This window comes from Triturus cristatus, chromosome 8, assembly GCF_964204655.1.
Source record: "Triturus cristatus chromosome 8, aTriCri1.1, whole genome shotgun sequence".
In the NCBI taxonomy this organism is placed as follows: domain Eukaryota; kingdom Metazoa; phylum Chordata; class Amphibia; order Caudata; family Salamandridae; genus Triturus; species Triturus cristatus.
Window position 1 is genome coordinate 693,827,970 of NC_140591.1, and position 13,693 is coordinate 693,841,662.

At 45.6% G+C, this 13,693-nt stretch overlaps 1 protein-coding gene across 1 annotated transcript in view; it reads left to right on the top strand.

Annotated features, from left to right (window-relative positions):
* Window positions 1-5,762, top strand: part of RMP64 (ribonuclease MRP subunit p64) — a 112,099-nt gene extending 106,337 nt beyond the window's left edge. Inside the window, exons 8-9 of the mRNA XM_085622101.1 lie at window positions 4,001-4,278; window positions 5,152-5,762. Of these exons, the coding sequence (XP_085478227.1) occupies window positions 4,001-4,278; window positions 5,152-5,563 (690 nt within the window). The 3' untranslated portion in view covers window positions 5,564-5,762. The remainder of the gene's footprint in view (window positions 1-4,000; window positions 4,279-5,151) is intronic.
* Window positions 5,763-13,693: the final 7,931 nt, after the last annotated feature.

Sequence of the window (13,693 nt, forward strand, 5' to 3'; positions counted from 1 at the left end):
AGGCGCCGGCGGCTGTTGGCCCTGGCGGCGCCGCAGGGGCCGGCTAGGGGTCGGGCGTGTCCCCGGGCCCCCCTCGTCTCTCCACGCAGGCGGCTGCCTTGTCGGAGGTCAAGTAGGCGCCTTCTCAGCGCCGTTCCTTAGCGGCTCCGACCCAGCTCCGGTCTCCTGGGCCGTTCGCTTTGGCAGAGGTCGTTCCGGCGTCCCTTTCGGCGCCGGTCGACGTTGACCTGATGCCGGTCGCCGACTCTTCGGCGCCGGGCCGGCGTCGGGTCGTTGATTCGTCTTCGGACGCCCCCTCTTCTCCAGAGGTTCGGCGGTTGTTGGTTTCCTCTTCTCCGGAGATGGGCCCCAGCGTCTTCCAAGGACAGCTCTTCGCAGTCGCTGTGCCCGCAGTCTTCGCCGGAGGTGCCTCAGGTTCCCCATTCCTCGGTTGGGGGACGGCTGCCTTAGCTTGCAGCCGTCGCCCACAGAAGAACTGCTTTCCCCACCGCGGGGCCCTACGGAGACCAGTGCTGCCTTCGCTTGGGTTGTTTCTACGGCAGCGGGGATCTTGCGCATGGGCGATCCAGCTGCCCATTTCCCCACGGATCATCTTCTGGAGGTCCTCCATCAGGGTTCTGGTGGTCGGGAGCTGCTTCTTCCCTTCGAGGCTTCGCTCCACACTTCTCTTTTGGGGGCTTGGGGGCGGCCCGCCACGGGGGACCCGGTGCCCCAGCACCTTCTGCACCACCACCGTCCTGCGCCGCATGATCCGGTCTGTCTTTCCCTCCACCCCTCTACCAGGGGCCCTCTTTTACAGACTGCCTTTCCTTCCCTGCCATCAGTGTTGTCTCCCCCGTCACGGGATGCCCGCTGGTTGGATTCCTGGGGGCGCAATATCTTCGCCTCCACCAGTGCGGCTTTGCGGGCCCTTAACACTCTTTGTGTACTGGCGAGGGCCACTTCTTGCTTGTGGGACTCGTCGGAGTCACTTATGTCTGCCACTTTGCCTGTGTTGATCTGAGGCACCATGTGTTGGATGGCTGGGAGCTGGCGGCCTTTATTCTTCGCTCGGCTCTGGACATTTTGGAGGTGCTTGGTCGTACCATGGCTTCTTCGGTGGCCCTTCGTCGACATGCCTGGCTATGGGATAGTGTGTTTCCGGAGAACGTGAGGGAACGGTTGGTGGACCTTCCCTTTGATGGCACTCTTTTGTTCCACGCCTCTGCGGATTCTGCCATTCAGAGGTTTCTTGCGGGGCTTCGTCGTCCTCCTCCTCCTCCTCCTCCTCCTCCTCTTCCTCCTCTTCCTCCTCAGTGACCTGTAAGTCAGTCTGTGTTTTAGGAGGTGTTCTTCCATTGTTTTCCTGGGGCCTTGTAGCGAGTAGCCCGGGTTGTGTGTTGTGTGTGGTTCCTGTGCCTTCTGGTCCTTTTGTTAGGACTTTGGTGCTGTTGGCTGCTTGTCCGGCCCTATTTTGACTTGTGGTTTTGGCTGTTGGTAAGCCGTGTAGGCCCTGAGATTAGGCCTTCTGTGTATTCTTTATTGGCTGATTGGCAAGCCGTCTGTGTTTTATTTCCGCAGGTCTTTCTGTTATCCTCTGCTGCGGAAATTGTTTCCTAAGAGGGTTCCCATGTTCTTGGGACGTAACCTGCCCTATGTGGGGTAATGGTAGCTATTATATAGCTCTATCTTGTGCTGGGGAGGTGTGGTCGCCCTTCGGGCTGCTGCTCTCCATGGCGTCCCCGTGCAGGTGCGATCTTCTTGCTGTTGGTTTTGCAGTGGCTTGCGTTGTGCCCCGGTCCGTCCTTCTCCGGGATCACTGTGTCGCTGGCCTAGTCCGGCCTGCTGTTTGCAGAATTGCGTTGTGGCGGTTTTGCGCTTCTGTCCGCCTTGGTCCGGTGTTCCGGGGGGGACTGGTTTCCCTGTTTTTTGTGTCCCGGTGGACGGCTTGGTCCTTCCTTCCTTCCTTCCTTCCTTCCTTCCTTCCTTCCTTCCTTCCTTCCTTCCTTCCTTCCTTCCTTCCTTCCTTCCCTCCCCTCCGGGCGTGTCCAGGCCCTTCCTGGCCTCTGCCTTTGGCTGGTGCCTAGCTTGTCCTGGGTGCGCCGCTCCGTGGTGTTGTCTGCTGCTGGCTGTGCAGGCCTGTTTGTTCTACTACACCGTTGTGGCCTTTGCTGTATCCTCTTGTGTCTTTCTTCTTCCGTCTGCACTTTGGCGGTGCAGCCGTCCCTGCCTTGTCCGCTGTTGCGGCTGGGGTGTGTACTGCTCTTCTGTCACTGTGTATGTGTTTCTTCAGGTGGGCCCTGCCTCCGGTTCTACCTCTTCTCCCTAGGGGTTGAGGTGGTCCTTGTGTTCCCTGGGGCTTTTCGGGCGCTGACTGCCCATACGGGGTGTTGGGCAGTACTCCCTTGGTTGGGCTTAGGGTTTCCTGGCCTTTTCCCTTCTTGTCCCTGTGACATGTCCCCTGCGGGGGCCCTGTGTCTCTCCTGGTGGGGAGGCTGTCTCACAGGCCCTCCTCCCTTCTGGGTATGGGTAGGGTATCTATTCTACGTTAAGGAATCTGCGGCTAGTAGTCTCTATCAGATGTACAAGTTACTTACCTTCGGTAACGATGTATCTGGTAGAGACGATTCTAGCCGCAGATTCCTTCACGACCCGCCCTTCCTCCCTGTTCTGCAAGGACCCTCTGCTTGGGTTTTTGCAGTCACCTCCCTCTGGGTGGCTTATCTTCTGTGGGTGTCCTCTTCATTTTCTTCCGGTCAGGCATCCCTCCCGATGGTTTCTCTCCAGCGTGAGGGCCTAATTTTGCTCTTTCCCTCGTTCGAGTTTCTGATCCCCAACCGGTCTATTTCGTTGGGGGTTCTTTTACCTGTCCTTTGACTTTCTACTCCTTTCAGAGGTTATGGCCCTCTTTGACACCGTGGTCTGCGGATGGATTTCCGGTCCTTTGACCTTCTACTCTTTCCAGGGTATGGCCAGCCTTGGCAGTGTAGTCTGGGGATGCTTTGCTGTTGCTCCTCTGTTCCGGGCTTGTGGCCCTTCCCCCTGTGGTCTCTGTCTCTCTCTCTCTCCCCCAATTTCTAACAGTGTTCAATTACTATCCCAAAAATATGAATGGAACAATGTTATGTGTTGGTTCCTTTTAAAGATATAAAACAGAGGGACATATGGGGACCCTTGTAAAGTAAAAACAATTAGTCACACTTTATTTCAAACAAACTAGAGACAAAACAACGACTATACACAGTATCATAACTATAAATAAATATATATAAGGTGACTACGGAACGCAAAATACTATAATTAATAGTAATTAATATGGATGCCAGTGCTCAGGTACAAATTACAACAATGGCGAAAGACAAGATATACAGAGGTAAGATTGTTATAGTTTTTGGAATATACCAGGAAAGCACATCACAATGGAGGTTTTTGAGTTTCAGTGCGATGGGGAAGTTAAATATGGAGACATGTTTAAAGGCAAGTGAGTGTTGTCACGTGAGAATGGCGTATAGTTTAGAATAAGCCAGTTGGATGGTTTTTGCTCCCTGTTCTACTTTCTGTAGTCTGGTTGACAGATCAGCCTGTTTATGGTCAGTCATTGAAACCTCCAAATCCCTCTGTCCTTTGAACTGCCATTATGTTGCTCATTGTTTTGGACCCTTATTTGGCCTAATTTAGGGAGGGTGTAGCCTTTTCACATTTGAGAAGTGATATCTGCAGGTCCCTTTTTGCCTTTGAGACCAGTGGCATTATGTTCTGTTTTTCTTTTGGAAATCATATTTGTATAGTAACATGTTTTACCAGTGCTCTATGATTTTGAAAGGGAAGCAACAGTTCACTCACATTACTAGAACCTATTTATCATATCAATTTAATCCATCTATTGTTTTTTTGCGCACAAATATCTAGAAAGTAGTTGATGAATATTGTTTTCTGATGTGAAATAAAATATATGCATTACTGCAGTCTGCTTTTGTAATGAAAATGTTTAATTTTTATTTGGTGCCGTTCTGTATTTTAGGAAACCACACCTGCACTAAATATTCATTCATCGAAAAAATGCAGAGACAAATCATTCATTGTTTCTTCATCAGCCTGTTTGGAATCTGAATCAATAGAATCTATCACATCCTTTTTACCGAAGATTCAGAGAGCGGAATCTTTCAAGGAATTGTCAGTAGAACTCCAAGCTGCTGTGAAATGGTGCCGTACCAGAAAGCTCAAGTCGAAAGTCCTCTTTTTAGGAAACAGGTGTTTAAAAAGTAAACGATTGAGTCATCTGGAATCCTTAGGACACAGGTAGGTCTGGCATAATGCTTTTGTTTGGAAGATTTATAAAAATATGTGGTTGATCGTGTAAATTAAACTATATCTGACATTGGATAAACCAAGCATTTGGAGAACTCCTTGAATCTATAAAATCAGTGCAACCTTTTACGTAGACTGGTAAGATATGTCTGAGAACCAAATGTATTGATGAGAAAATACTGTCCATTGAAGGTCAAGAGTGTCAAGAGCGACCAATCCGTTGAAAACGCTAAATTGTTTTAGAAAAAGTTTAGCAATTGTAAGCCTACAATGTTAAGTGTAGCTTGTAATATGCTCATCTACATCTAAATCACTCATGAAGTATCAAGTAATCACATTTTCAGGCCTGATCCAAATAAAGAAAGCACCCTTGGGCAAAAGCCTGAATTAAGGAGACTTGTTATGGTTCTATAAAATGTTGAATAGAAAACCTTAAATTTTGAAGTCTTGGACAACTCTCTGTGATACACGAGGTCAGAAAATATTTGTATTTGTGGTTCCTCAGACCGTCAAGGTGGTTATAGGAAGGAGAAGCAGATTCCGAATGCCCATATGGGCAAGCCACTTTTGACCTTCATACCAATGGCTGCCACAGCTTGCTGCTCTCTCAATACGGCCTAACCAGCTGTGTAATTGAAGGGAGTTAAAAAATAGCTGGTAGCCAATATCGGACTCAAGTAGGGTGCTGTTAGAACTGGTGGAAGCAGTGCCCTTGCTCCAGTTTAACAGAGGGAGGTGGTGCTCTTTAGAAATGGATTATTTGAAGGTATTGTTGCTAAACATATGCTTGCTTGCTTTTGTCTGGTTGGTCTGTGATTTGCATAATTAATAATCCTAATATATTTTAAACTTTTTTTTTTTAAGTCGGAAAAAGAAATTGCGGTGTATGAAAGCATCAGTCTGTCGATACCTTCTCTGTGACACTAGGAATATATCATCCAAACATAGTACTCCAAGAAAACTGAAATGCATAAAAATGCATTTTAACAGGAATAAGGCAGTGTTGAAGCGGTCCAGACTGAAATCTGCACAAGAAATTAAAATATTCACAAAGAAAACCTTCAAAGGTATTGCTGAACATTTTCAGCCAGAAGACAGAACTGTTCCATACTACTGTACTGAAACAATGGAGTCATCATGTCGGACCAAATCTTTTCTGGAAACTAGAAAACTTCCTGTCAAGCCTTGTGAGACGGAGAGTAGTAAAAAGAATGGAATTGAATGCAGCATTGACAAAGATGATATAGATGATATTTTTGAAGGGATGGATTTTTGAAAAAGATTTTATTTTAAAAAGTTTATTTTCAGTTTGCTGTATTATTTTTCTATGGCTGTTTTTACTATGTTTTGTACAGTATTAACAAATATTTGAAAGCAAACTCATTCAGTAAACGATCAGTTTATTTTAAGATACACAATTGCAATATAATGAAAGTAATTTGCAAACAAATTAAAATCTGTTTATTTTTCTACAAGTATTTGTTAGTGTTCTTTATGTTTATAAAAGGATTGCAGAGAACAAATGAGCACATCTTAAAAATAAATAAAAGCACATCTCGTTATTCCTGTAGAATCTGAGAAGTATGAATTCCGTTTTCCAAGGTTTTTGTGCTAAGGGGCCAGTTTTGAGCTTTTACTTTATTCTGGCCTAGACATCTTTCAGACTAAGTGCTAATACCCAGGGGCGGCTCCTCCGTTACGGCGGAGTAGCATCACCCCACTGACTCAGAGCCAGCAGCTGAGAAATAAAACAATATTTTACTATTGTTTTATTCTTCAGCTGCTAGGTCAGCGTGTGCAGGGAGTTGCAGGGCTGTGCTGTGGAAAAGTGCTTTTCAATGTGCACACCAGTGCAGGAGTCACTCTTCTCTGTCCACGGGTCCTTAGACCAACAAAATGGAGATTGGCACTTAAGCTGGAATTCAAATAACAAGTTTATTAATCACTCATGAATGGGACAACCTCCACACAGCACTCTCAAGTGCTGCCTGAGGTAGTACATTGAAGTCACAGAACACAGGCCTTATATACAGAGTTTGTTGCAGAGTAAGCATGTAGTTACAAATAGAAGTTACAAGCATACACCGGAATAACTACCGACAAACATGGGCAGATGGGTAATCACTTAGCAAAGTGGGAGGGGGAGCAGGAGTGCTTATGGCAGCACTAAGAGATTGACAGTTGAGTCTGAGACCAGGTGTTCTGGCAGCTACGAACTCCTTAGCATGCATATTGCTTTTAGCTGAGTCGGGAAGTCAACTAAAATAGACAGCACAGGCAGGGAAAAAGACGAGCAGCAGGGATGGGAAAATTACAAAGCCAACAAAATGGATGCCATAACCAAGATGGTTTCAGCTCATGCTAACAGAAATATTTCGGATTTCCACAGTGCTTTGGGAGGGGGGAGAAGTGGCAGATGTGAACTTTTAAGTGTGCATGCCAGTTTAGCTGGCTGTCTCAGGCTGGCCAAACTGACATGCGCACTTAGGCTTCTCCAACTCTCCTGTATTGCACAGCTGGGTTGGAGAAACAACAAAAACTCCCTGTGCCAAAGCGAGCGTTAATCCAGTAAGTTCAGGCCAATCCCCATACTGCTTTCATGCTTGCGAGCAGCAAAGGGATTGGATGGGGAGTCCCTGATGCCAGGAACTGGAAGCAGAGGAGCGCGAGGCAGCCGACAGCACCAGGCAAGTGTTAAAAAAAATGTTTTATTAATCCCCTCTCTGCCGCACGCTTCCCGCCGGCCCCCTCTATGTGCCCCACCGGTATTTATCTGTGTCAGCTGCCACTGCTACTACCGCCACGTTTTTAACACCACGGAGCCTCTTACGTATTAAGACCAACATTCACATAATTTCTCCATTTTAGTGTGGCGAGTCGAGAAATAGTTTTCGTGCAGGTTCTAGAATCAAGATATGCCCTATAATCTTGTTTCATGCTTGAAATTAGTAAAATGTTAAAATGTGATTTGGAAATGTAATTTATGAGCTCTGTACATAAAGCAATGCTTATATTTGAACTTAGTGGCCTTAAAACTAATAACTAACCAATGTTGTGTATTCTTTACCTGGAATGTGATATTGTGCCTATTAAAGGAATGTATACGTGTCGGGCTAACTGCCGTATATATAAACCTTTAGATGCCTGGAACACCAAGTCCATAATAGATGGTAGAGACCTTCATTTGATTTACTGTAGGAAATTGCTCTTTTTGCCTCTATTTTAGCTCAATAAAAAGTATTTTGGCATCCCTACAGCTGTGCAGCGCTAATGCACTTTGCCTCTGATGCTGACGCTGCAAAGTGCATCCAAGTTACCTCAGCAACGTGATCAACAAGGCTCCACAATGCTCTACAATGCAAATCTCCATTGGCCTCTTTTCAGCAGGACTTGGATGTCGGTTTTGTTCCAACTGCTCAGGGAGGCTTAGTGTGACAAGAAAAAGGAGGGATGGGGTACTGTAGGAGACTAGAGTCCCGGTGCAGCTGTACAACTGATACAACAGTGAAGAGTGAGACCCAGTCCCAAATATTACAACCCTGTCTCCTAATCCTAGTAGGATATTTAAATAAGGGTTGAAAAAGCCCTGATTAGAATACAACAGAAGTGTACTTAAATGTCTTAATTAGGGTGGGATTTGTTCACCACAGCCAGAGTAAAACAAGCCCACCGGAGAAGGGGTGGTACAGCTTTCCACTGATTACCACCTGATTTATAGCGCTCAATCAAAGAACTTTATTTTCGATCACTATAGATCATAAAAGTACACCATAAAACAAGACACTTACAAACACGATTACAAATAAGACATAGAACATTAAAAGTACTCATTCACAGTCTATTACAATAGCAGCACAATAGAGCGATAACAATTACCTCCTTATTCGTACCAGAAACGTTCATTACAATAGCAGCACAGTGGACCAATAGGAAATACATCATTATTTGTACAGGAAGACTTCATCATAAGATACTATAAAAACAACAATAAAACTTATTAAATATCTTGAAGGATATTAAAAGAACGATGTTCACATAAAATGGAACAAAGCCCACGAAACAGCTTTAGCAGGAGCCATACAGTACGGCACAGCCTAGGAACTATAAGGGGAACACTTGGTACACCTGATCCACATAGCCATTAGGAACTTGGCTGTGCAGAATGCAATCATACGAGATGTATTTGTCTGCAATATTCTATACACCTCCTTGTACTTACTCCCAGGTTTCTGCATAATGGGGCCATCCATTTAGATCAAGATTGATTGTATAAGGGGCAAAAAAATAGAGCGTGCTGAAGTGACTCAAGTACCCCTTGGCAACGGGCACAATTTCCTTCAACCCTGTCTCCTACTTTGCACCATTTGCCTGTAACATTTTTACAGGTAGGCAGCCATACCTATACTGCAGGTATAGTTTCCTTGGTAGCGGAGGTTCAATTTTATCTATCGTAGCCTCAAATTACGATGACGGTTTAAAATTCATAAAAGCAGCTGAAAGCGATCCTTTACAATTCATTATCAAATCAGTCTCAACAGTGACCCAGTATACAGCTGTGAGACTGGATTTATTTATCTGACTAAGGGTTTCTGGTTGACTCCAGTATGCATCTAATCCTAATTTCTGTAACAAATTCTTAAGTGTGCGCAACCACAGAATCTTGTCCACAAAAGTTGGAGTCATTAATTCAGAGGCTCACCCTTTATGACTCCAGTGCTGCGGTAGACTATAGCCGGTGCCAGACCATGAGCATTCTAAGCACAATATTATGAACAATTCTTTTCTGTCGTAGATCTAAGTAGAGTGGAAGAAACGGGGTGGACACTGGAAGATTCAGCGGGGATATAAACAAATTGTGTTCAATTACTGGCAGATCACTAGAATTTGAACAGCCGCTTCTTACATTTAGTCTTTAAACTGAGAGAAAAAAGCATACATTTCGTTTTGGAGCTATTTAGCTACAACCCCCATTCCAGGCAAAATGCCTCAAAGTCATTCAGCAACTGTTGGAGCCCCTGCGGCAACTTAGATATGAGCAGAGTGTCATCCACAAAGAGGAGTGCAGGGACCCATTGCCCTTCTATTTTCGGAGCATCACAACCGTCCCTGCTCAAAAAGCTTATAACATCATTAATGAACAGAGTAAACAGGGTAGGTGCTGATATACACCCCTGTCTAACTCCTCTATCAATGTCAATCGTCTCCGTTAGAGCCCCAATATCCCCCCACCTCACTTGTGCCAGGGTGTTCGCATGGAGTCTTTTTAAGAAATTAAGGAGGGGAGCCGGCACACCCATATCTTCTAGGACTTCCCGTAGTTATACTCTCTGTACCATATCAAAAGCGTCTCGCTGCTCAACAAAGGCATTATACAATATGCCATTGTGGATAGTCACTTACCTCCAATAGGTATACATAAAGCAGAAGATTTGATCTAGGGTACTCACTTGTGCCCTAAAACCGGCCTGCCGCTCTGAAATAATATTCCCCTCAGACATCCAATCTTGGAGATGGGCAAGCACCTGTTTGCAGAAAATTTTCTGCAAGGAATCTATGAGGCTAATGGCCCAATAGCTCACTGGAAGAGCATGATCCCCCTTCTTAAAAATGGTAACTATTTCTGCCAACTTCCATGATTGGGGAATTCCCATGCCCGAGAGGATACTATTAGAGAGCAAATTGATATATGGACCCCAGATTTTTGTGTTTTCTTTGTATAAGTCATTGGGTATTATGTCGGGTCCTGGGGCAGGAGCACAGGACCTAATTGCCTTTTCAGTCTCACTAAGTGAGAATTTCAGATTGTTAGGCTCACACGGAACGCCACTCACATGTAAGATGTTACTGTCATTTTTCATCCTATGCTTATCTGTGTACAATTGGTAAAATGTGTTGCCCACTCTACTGGTTGAATACAAAAATCAAGTGCTGGTTTGTTCCCCCCCCCCCTTTTACGACAACTGCAGTTTTCCAAAATTCTTTGGTGTCCCTAACAACCAAGGCATCATGCAGATCCGACCATAGCAAGTCTTCCCACTCTCTTTTTGCATTAGTAATCACTACCCTATGGTGTGCTCTAGATTTAGTAATCTCTACCTGTGATTTGGTTTTAATAGCAGCAAGGAGCTCACCTTTTGACACTCTACAGGCATTATTATATCAAGACTCGGATTTAGGGCAAAGTTTCTTTTTTCTTCTTGGTTTGCCCAAGACATTCCTTATTTTCCCTACTAGCAGTTCATGTATTTGTTTCATCGTATCATTTCTCAGATCACTAGGGAGTTTGGACAGATGTTCATAGTCAGCAAAAACAATTCCCTTCATGATGTTTAGGACTGCAGGGTTTTTGACTACCCACTCCCACCTAATAGATCTAAGATTATTTGTGGGCTGGAGTGCTCCAATATCACAATAAACCCTACTCCCACAGTGTGTAGTTGCTTTAATACCTAATGACAAGCTTAGGGTATTGTGATTACTGTCTAGTCGATCAGTCACTTCCATATCTATAATAGCGGGCCATAGCTCAACTTGAACTAGGAAGTAGTCTATTATGCTACGGTGTCCCGGTCTATTAAAAGTGTGTTTACCCTGGCATTCCGAGATACACCTGCCATTAGTGGCTCTGAGATCTTATTCGAGTGTTGTTGCTAGCAGCTGACCTGCTTTTGGTGTCCATCCTAATTTAGGCAGTTCTAAGTGGAGTACACCCCATTGGCTATCCAACTACAAAGTTAAGTCATGTGGGGCAGCGGCTATCGGTTCAAAGGTTGCATTGAGATCTCCTGCCACCAATGTGAGGTCTCTTGCCCCATGATTCAGAAGCAATTGCTCAAGTTGGTAGATAGTAGTGATTTCATCGTTTATGCCCTTTACTGTGTTATAAACATTAATTAATTGTAGGGACAAACCAGAGGGGAACAAGAGTCTAAGTGCTAAAATATCCTTGGAATCACAGGGCAGGATGCTAATAGTACATTGAAGTGAAGTCTTAATCCAAATGCCCAGTCCCCCTGAGGGCCTTCCCTTAGAACTCTTAGTTGCTTTGACACAAAAAATGTATACCCATTTCTATAGAATGGTGTAAGACACCAGGTTTCCTGGAACAGACATGGGTCGAAGGAGTCAATAAATTCTCTCCACTCGAGATCAGGCAAAAGTTTGGCTACATTCCATGAAGCAATCCTTACCGATGATTCCAAGGTTAATCTATCCTCCAATGGAATAGGGTTAGCGTTTGGTTACTTTGAATAGGCGTAGTCTTATTTGATGATATCATTGGCGCTTGTTGCCTACACAAACAATTGCTAGGCTGCCCAGAATCGAGCTCCCTAAACCTGGAAGGTTCCTTTTCTTGGAGGAGGAGTGGCAGCAAATTCTCAGCCCGCACATCTTCACATGTATGCAGAGTACATGGGACCATATGCTCCAGTCACTGGTGATTCCTACTAACTGCACTAGTCTCTTTATCTGACCCCCTATCTATCTTGGCACGCTGGGATCTCGAGATCTGTCAGAGCACAAAATTTAAGTTGGATGACGGTATGTGCGTTAGATATTGTGCGTGCTTCCACCGCCATGAGTCCCCGCACCAGGTCATAGCTCACAAAAGATACACGGATTAGATCTTGTGTACCAGCTGAGGTTGGGAGCCTTTCCACATCTGGAATGTCGCTCTTAATTATCGAGTATGTGTGTCTGGTTTCGCGGAACCAGTGATTGATTTTATTTGTCAGGAACTCTATTTTACCATGACCCAGTGGCCAGTTTTGGAACATGAGCAAGATGTACAGCTGCCCTAGCACCACCCCCCCCCCCCCCTCGGTCTCCCCATTTCTCTATGACCATGGACTAGCAGGAGGGGTAGTACAGGGCCCCTGACCCCCTCCACTGCTCCTCACTTACAACCCCAGACTCTCCAAACATCCTCCCTTCACACAACCTACGCAAAGGCATCCATTCCGCAGTCTTTCCTCAGATGATTTTGTCATGGGTGGAGCAAGACACCTATAGCCAGTGGTGGACGACACTGATCTGAAGGGCAAGATGGAGAATTAACCTTAGCACATCTATGGTCTTCCCTCACCCACTCCCCCACCTCTACAACAGCACATGTAGGTTTTATTATACCTTCCAACATGGTTTCCAACAACATCAAGGAGGATTTAAACTTGCTCTTTTAACTCTTTAATGACTTCCATCATACTCCGCAACATTGTGAAAGTCAGTGTTCATGCAATCTCTCTCTTTCAAACATTTTATGAATACGCTTTGGTGGTACACTACAATGGACCGTTGGACTTAAGTTAGGTAGCCCAGAGTTGGATGAAATAATATCAGTGCACTCTAACGAAAATGATTCAATTCAATTAATTACATCACCATCAATCTTCCTGATAGATGTTTTTTTCCCCTTCGGTGCCCCGTCCGTAGCCTTACGTTTACCCATGTCGCTAAGCCGGTATTATAGCGATATAATAACTCAAAAGGAGAGAAAAGGTATAAATGGATACATGAGAGAAAGGCATACAAGGGTTCCAGATAATCCTTAAAGTCACAGTACCTGGTATGCCTAAATGAGTTATTGCGGTCAGTATCCCCGTAGGCAAGCCAAGGCGGGCGGCTTTGTCCTGGGCGCAAGGGCTGTTGGGGGATGAAGTCCCCAGGCAAGGTGCGGTGGTGAATGGCTCCGTCGGTGCGGGTCCCCCCATCAGCTGGATTTATGCGCCTCCGGGCACGCAAGGAATACGTTGGTGCCTCCTGGGCACAAGGGCTGTTGGGGAATGAGGTCCCCAGGCAAGGTACAGCGGTGAAGCCCTCCCCTGCTGCGGGTGCCCCGAGCTGGATTTATGCACCTTCGGGCGCGCCAGGAACACGTTTGTGCCTCCTGGGCACAAGGGCTGTTGGGGATGAAGTCCCCAGGCAAGGTGCGGTGGTGAAGTGCTCCCACGCTGCAGGTGCTCTGAGCTGGATTTATGAGCCTCTGGGCGCACAAGGAACACGTTGGCGCCTCCTTGACGCAAGGGCTGTTGGGGGATGAAGTCTCCAGGCAAGGTGCGTCAGTTAAGGGTTGATTTATAGTGTGGAATACGTAGAGTGCACAAAGGGAGACCAGGAAATGCACCAAGCAGATTGTATTTTCAGACTCTTAAAGTTTCAAGCACCATTGTCACCACTAGCTATTTAACCTATACAATTTGTGACAGTTCTTTCAGTTATTTCACTCGATCTTGATCGGTTTGTTAAAAGACCGAAGTGCCATAAAAGTTGACTGCTGACAAACACGTTACCATAAAGCAAGCAGACAAAGGCAGCGCCACAGTGATCATGTCAACTACATACTATGATAAGGAGTGTTTCTGCCAGTTTTCAGACCACAAATACCTCAGCCCTATCCATGAAGTCA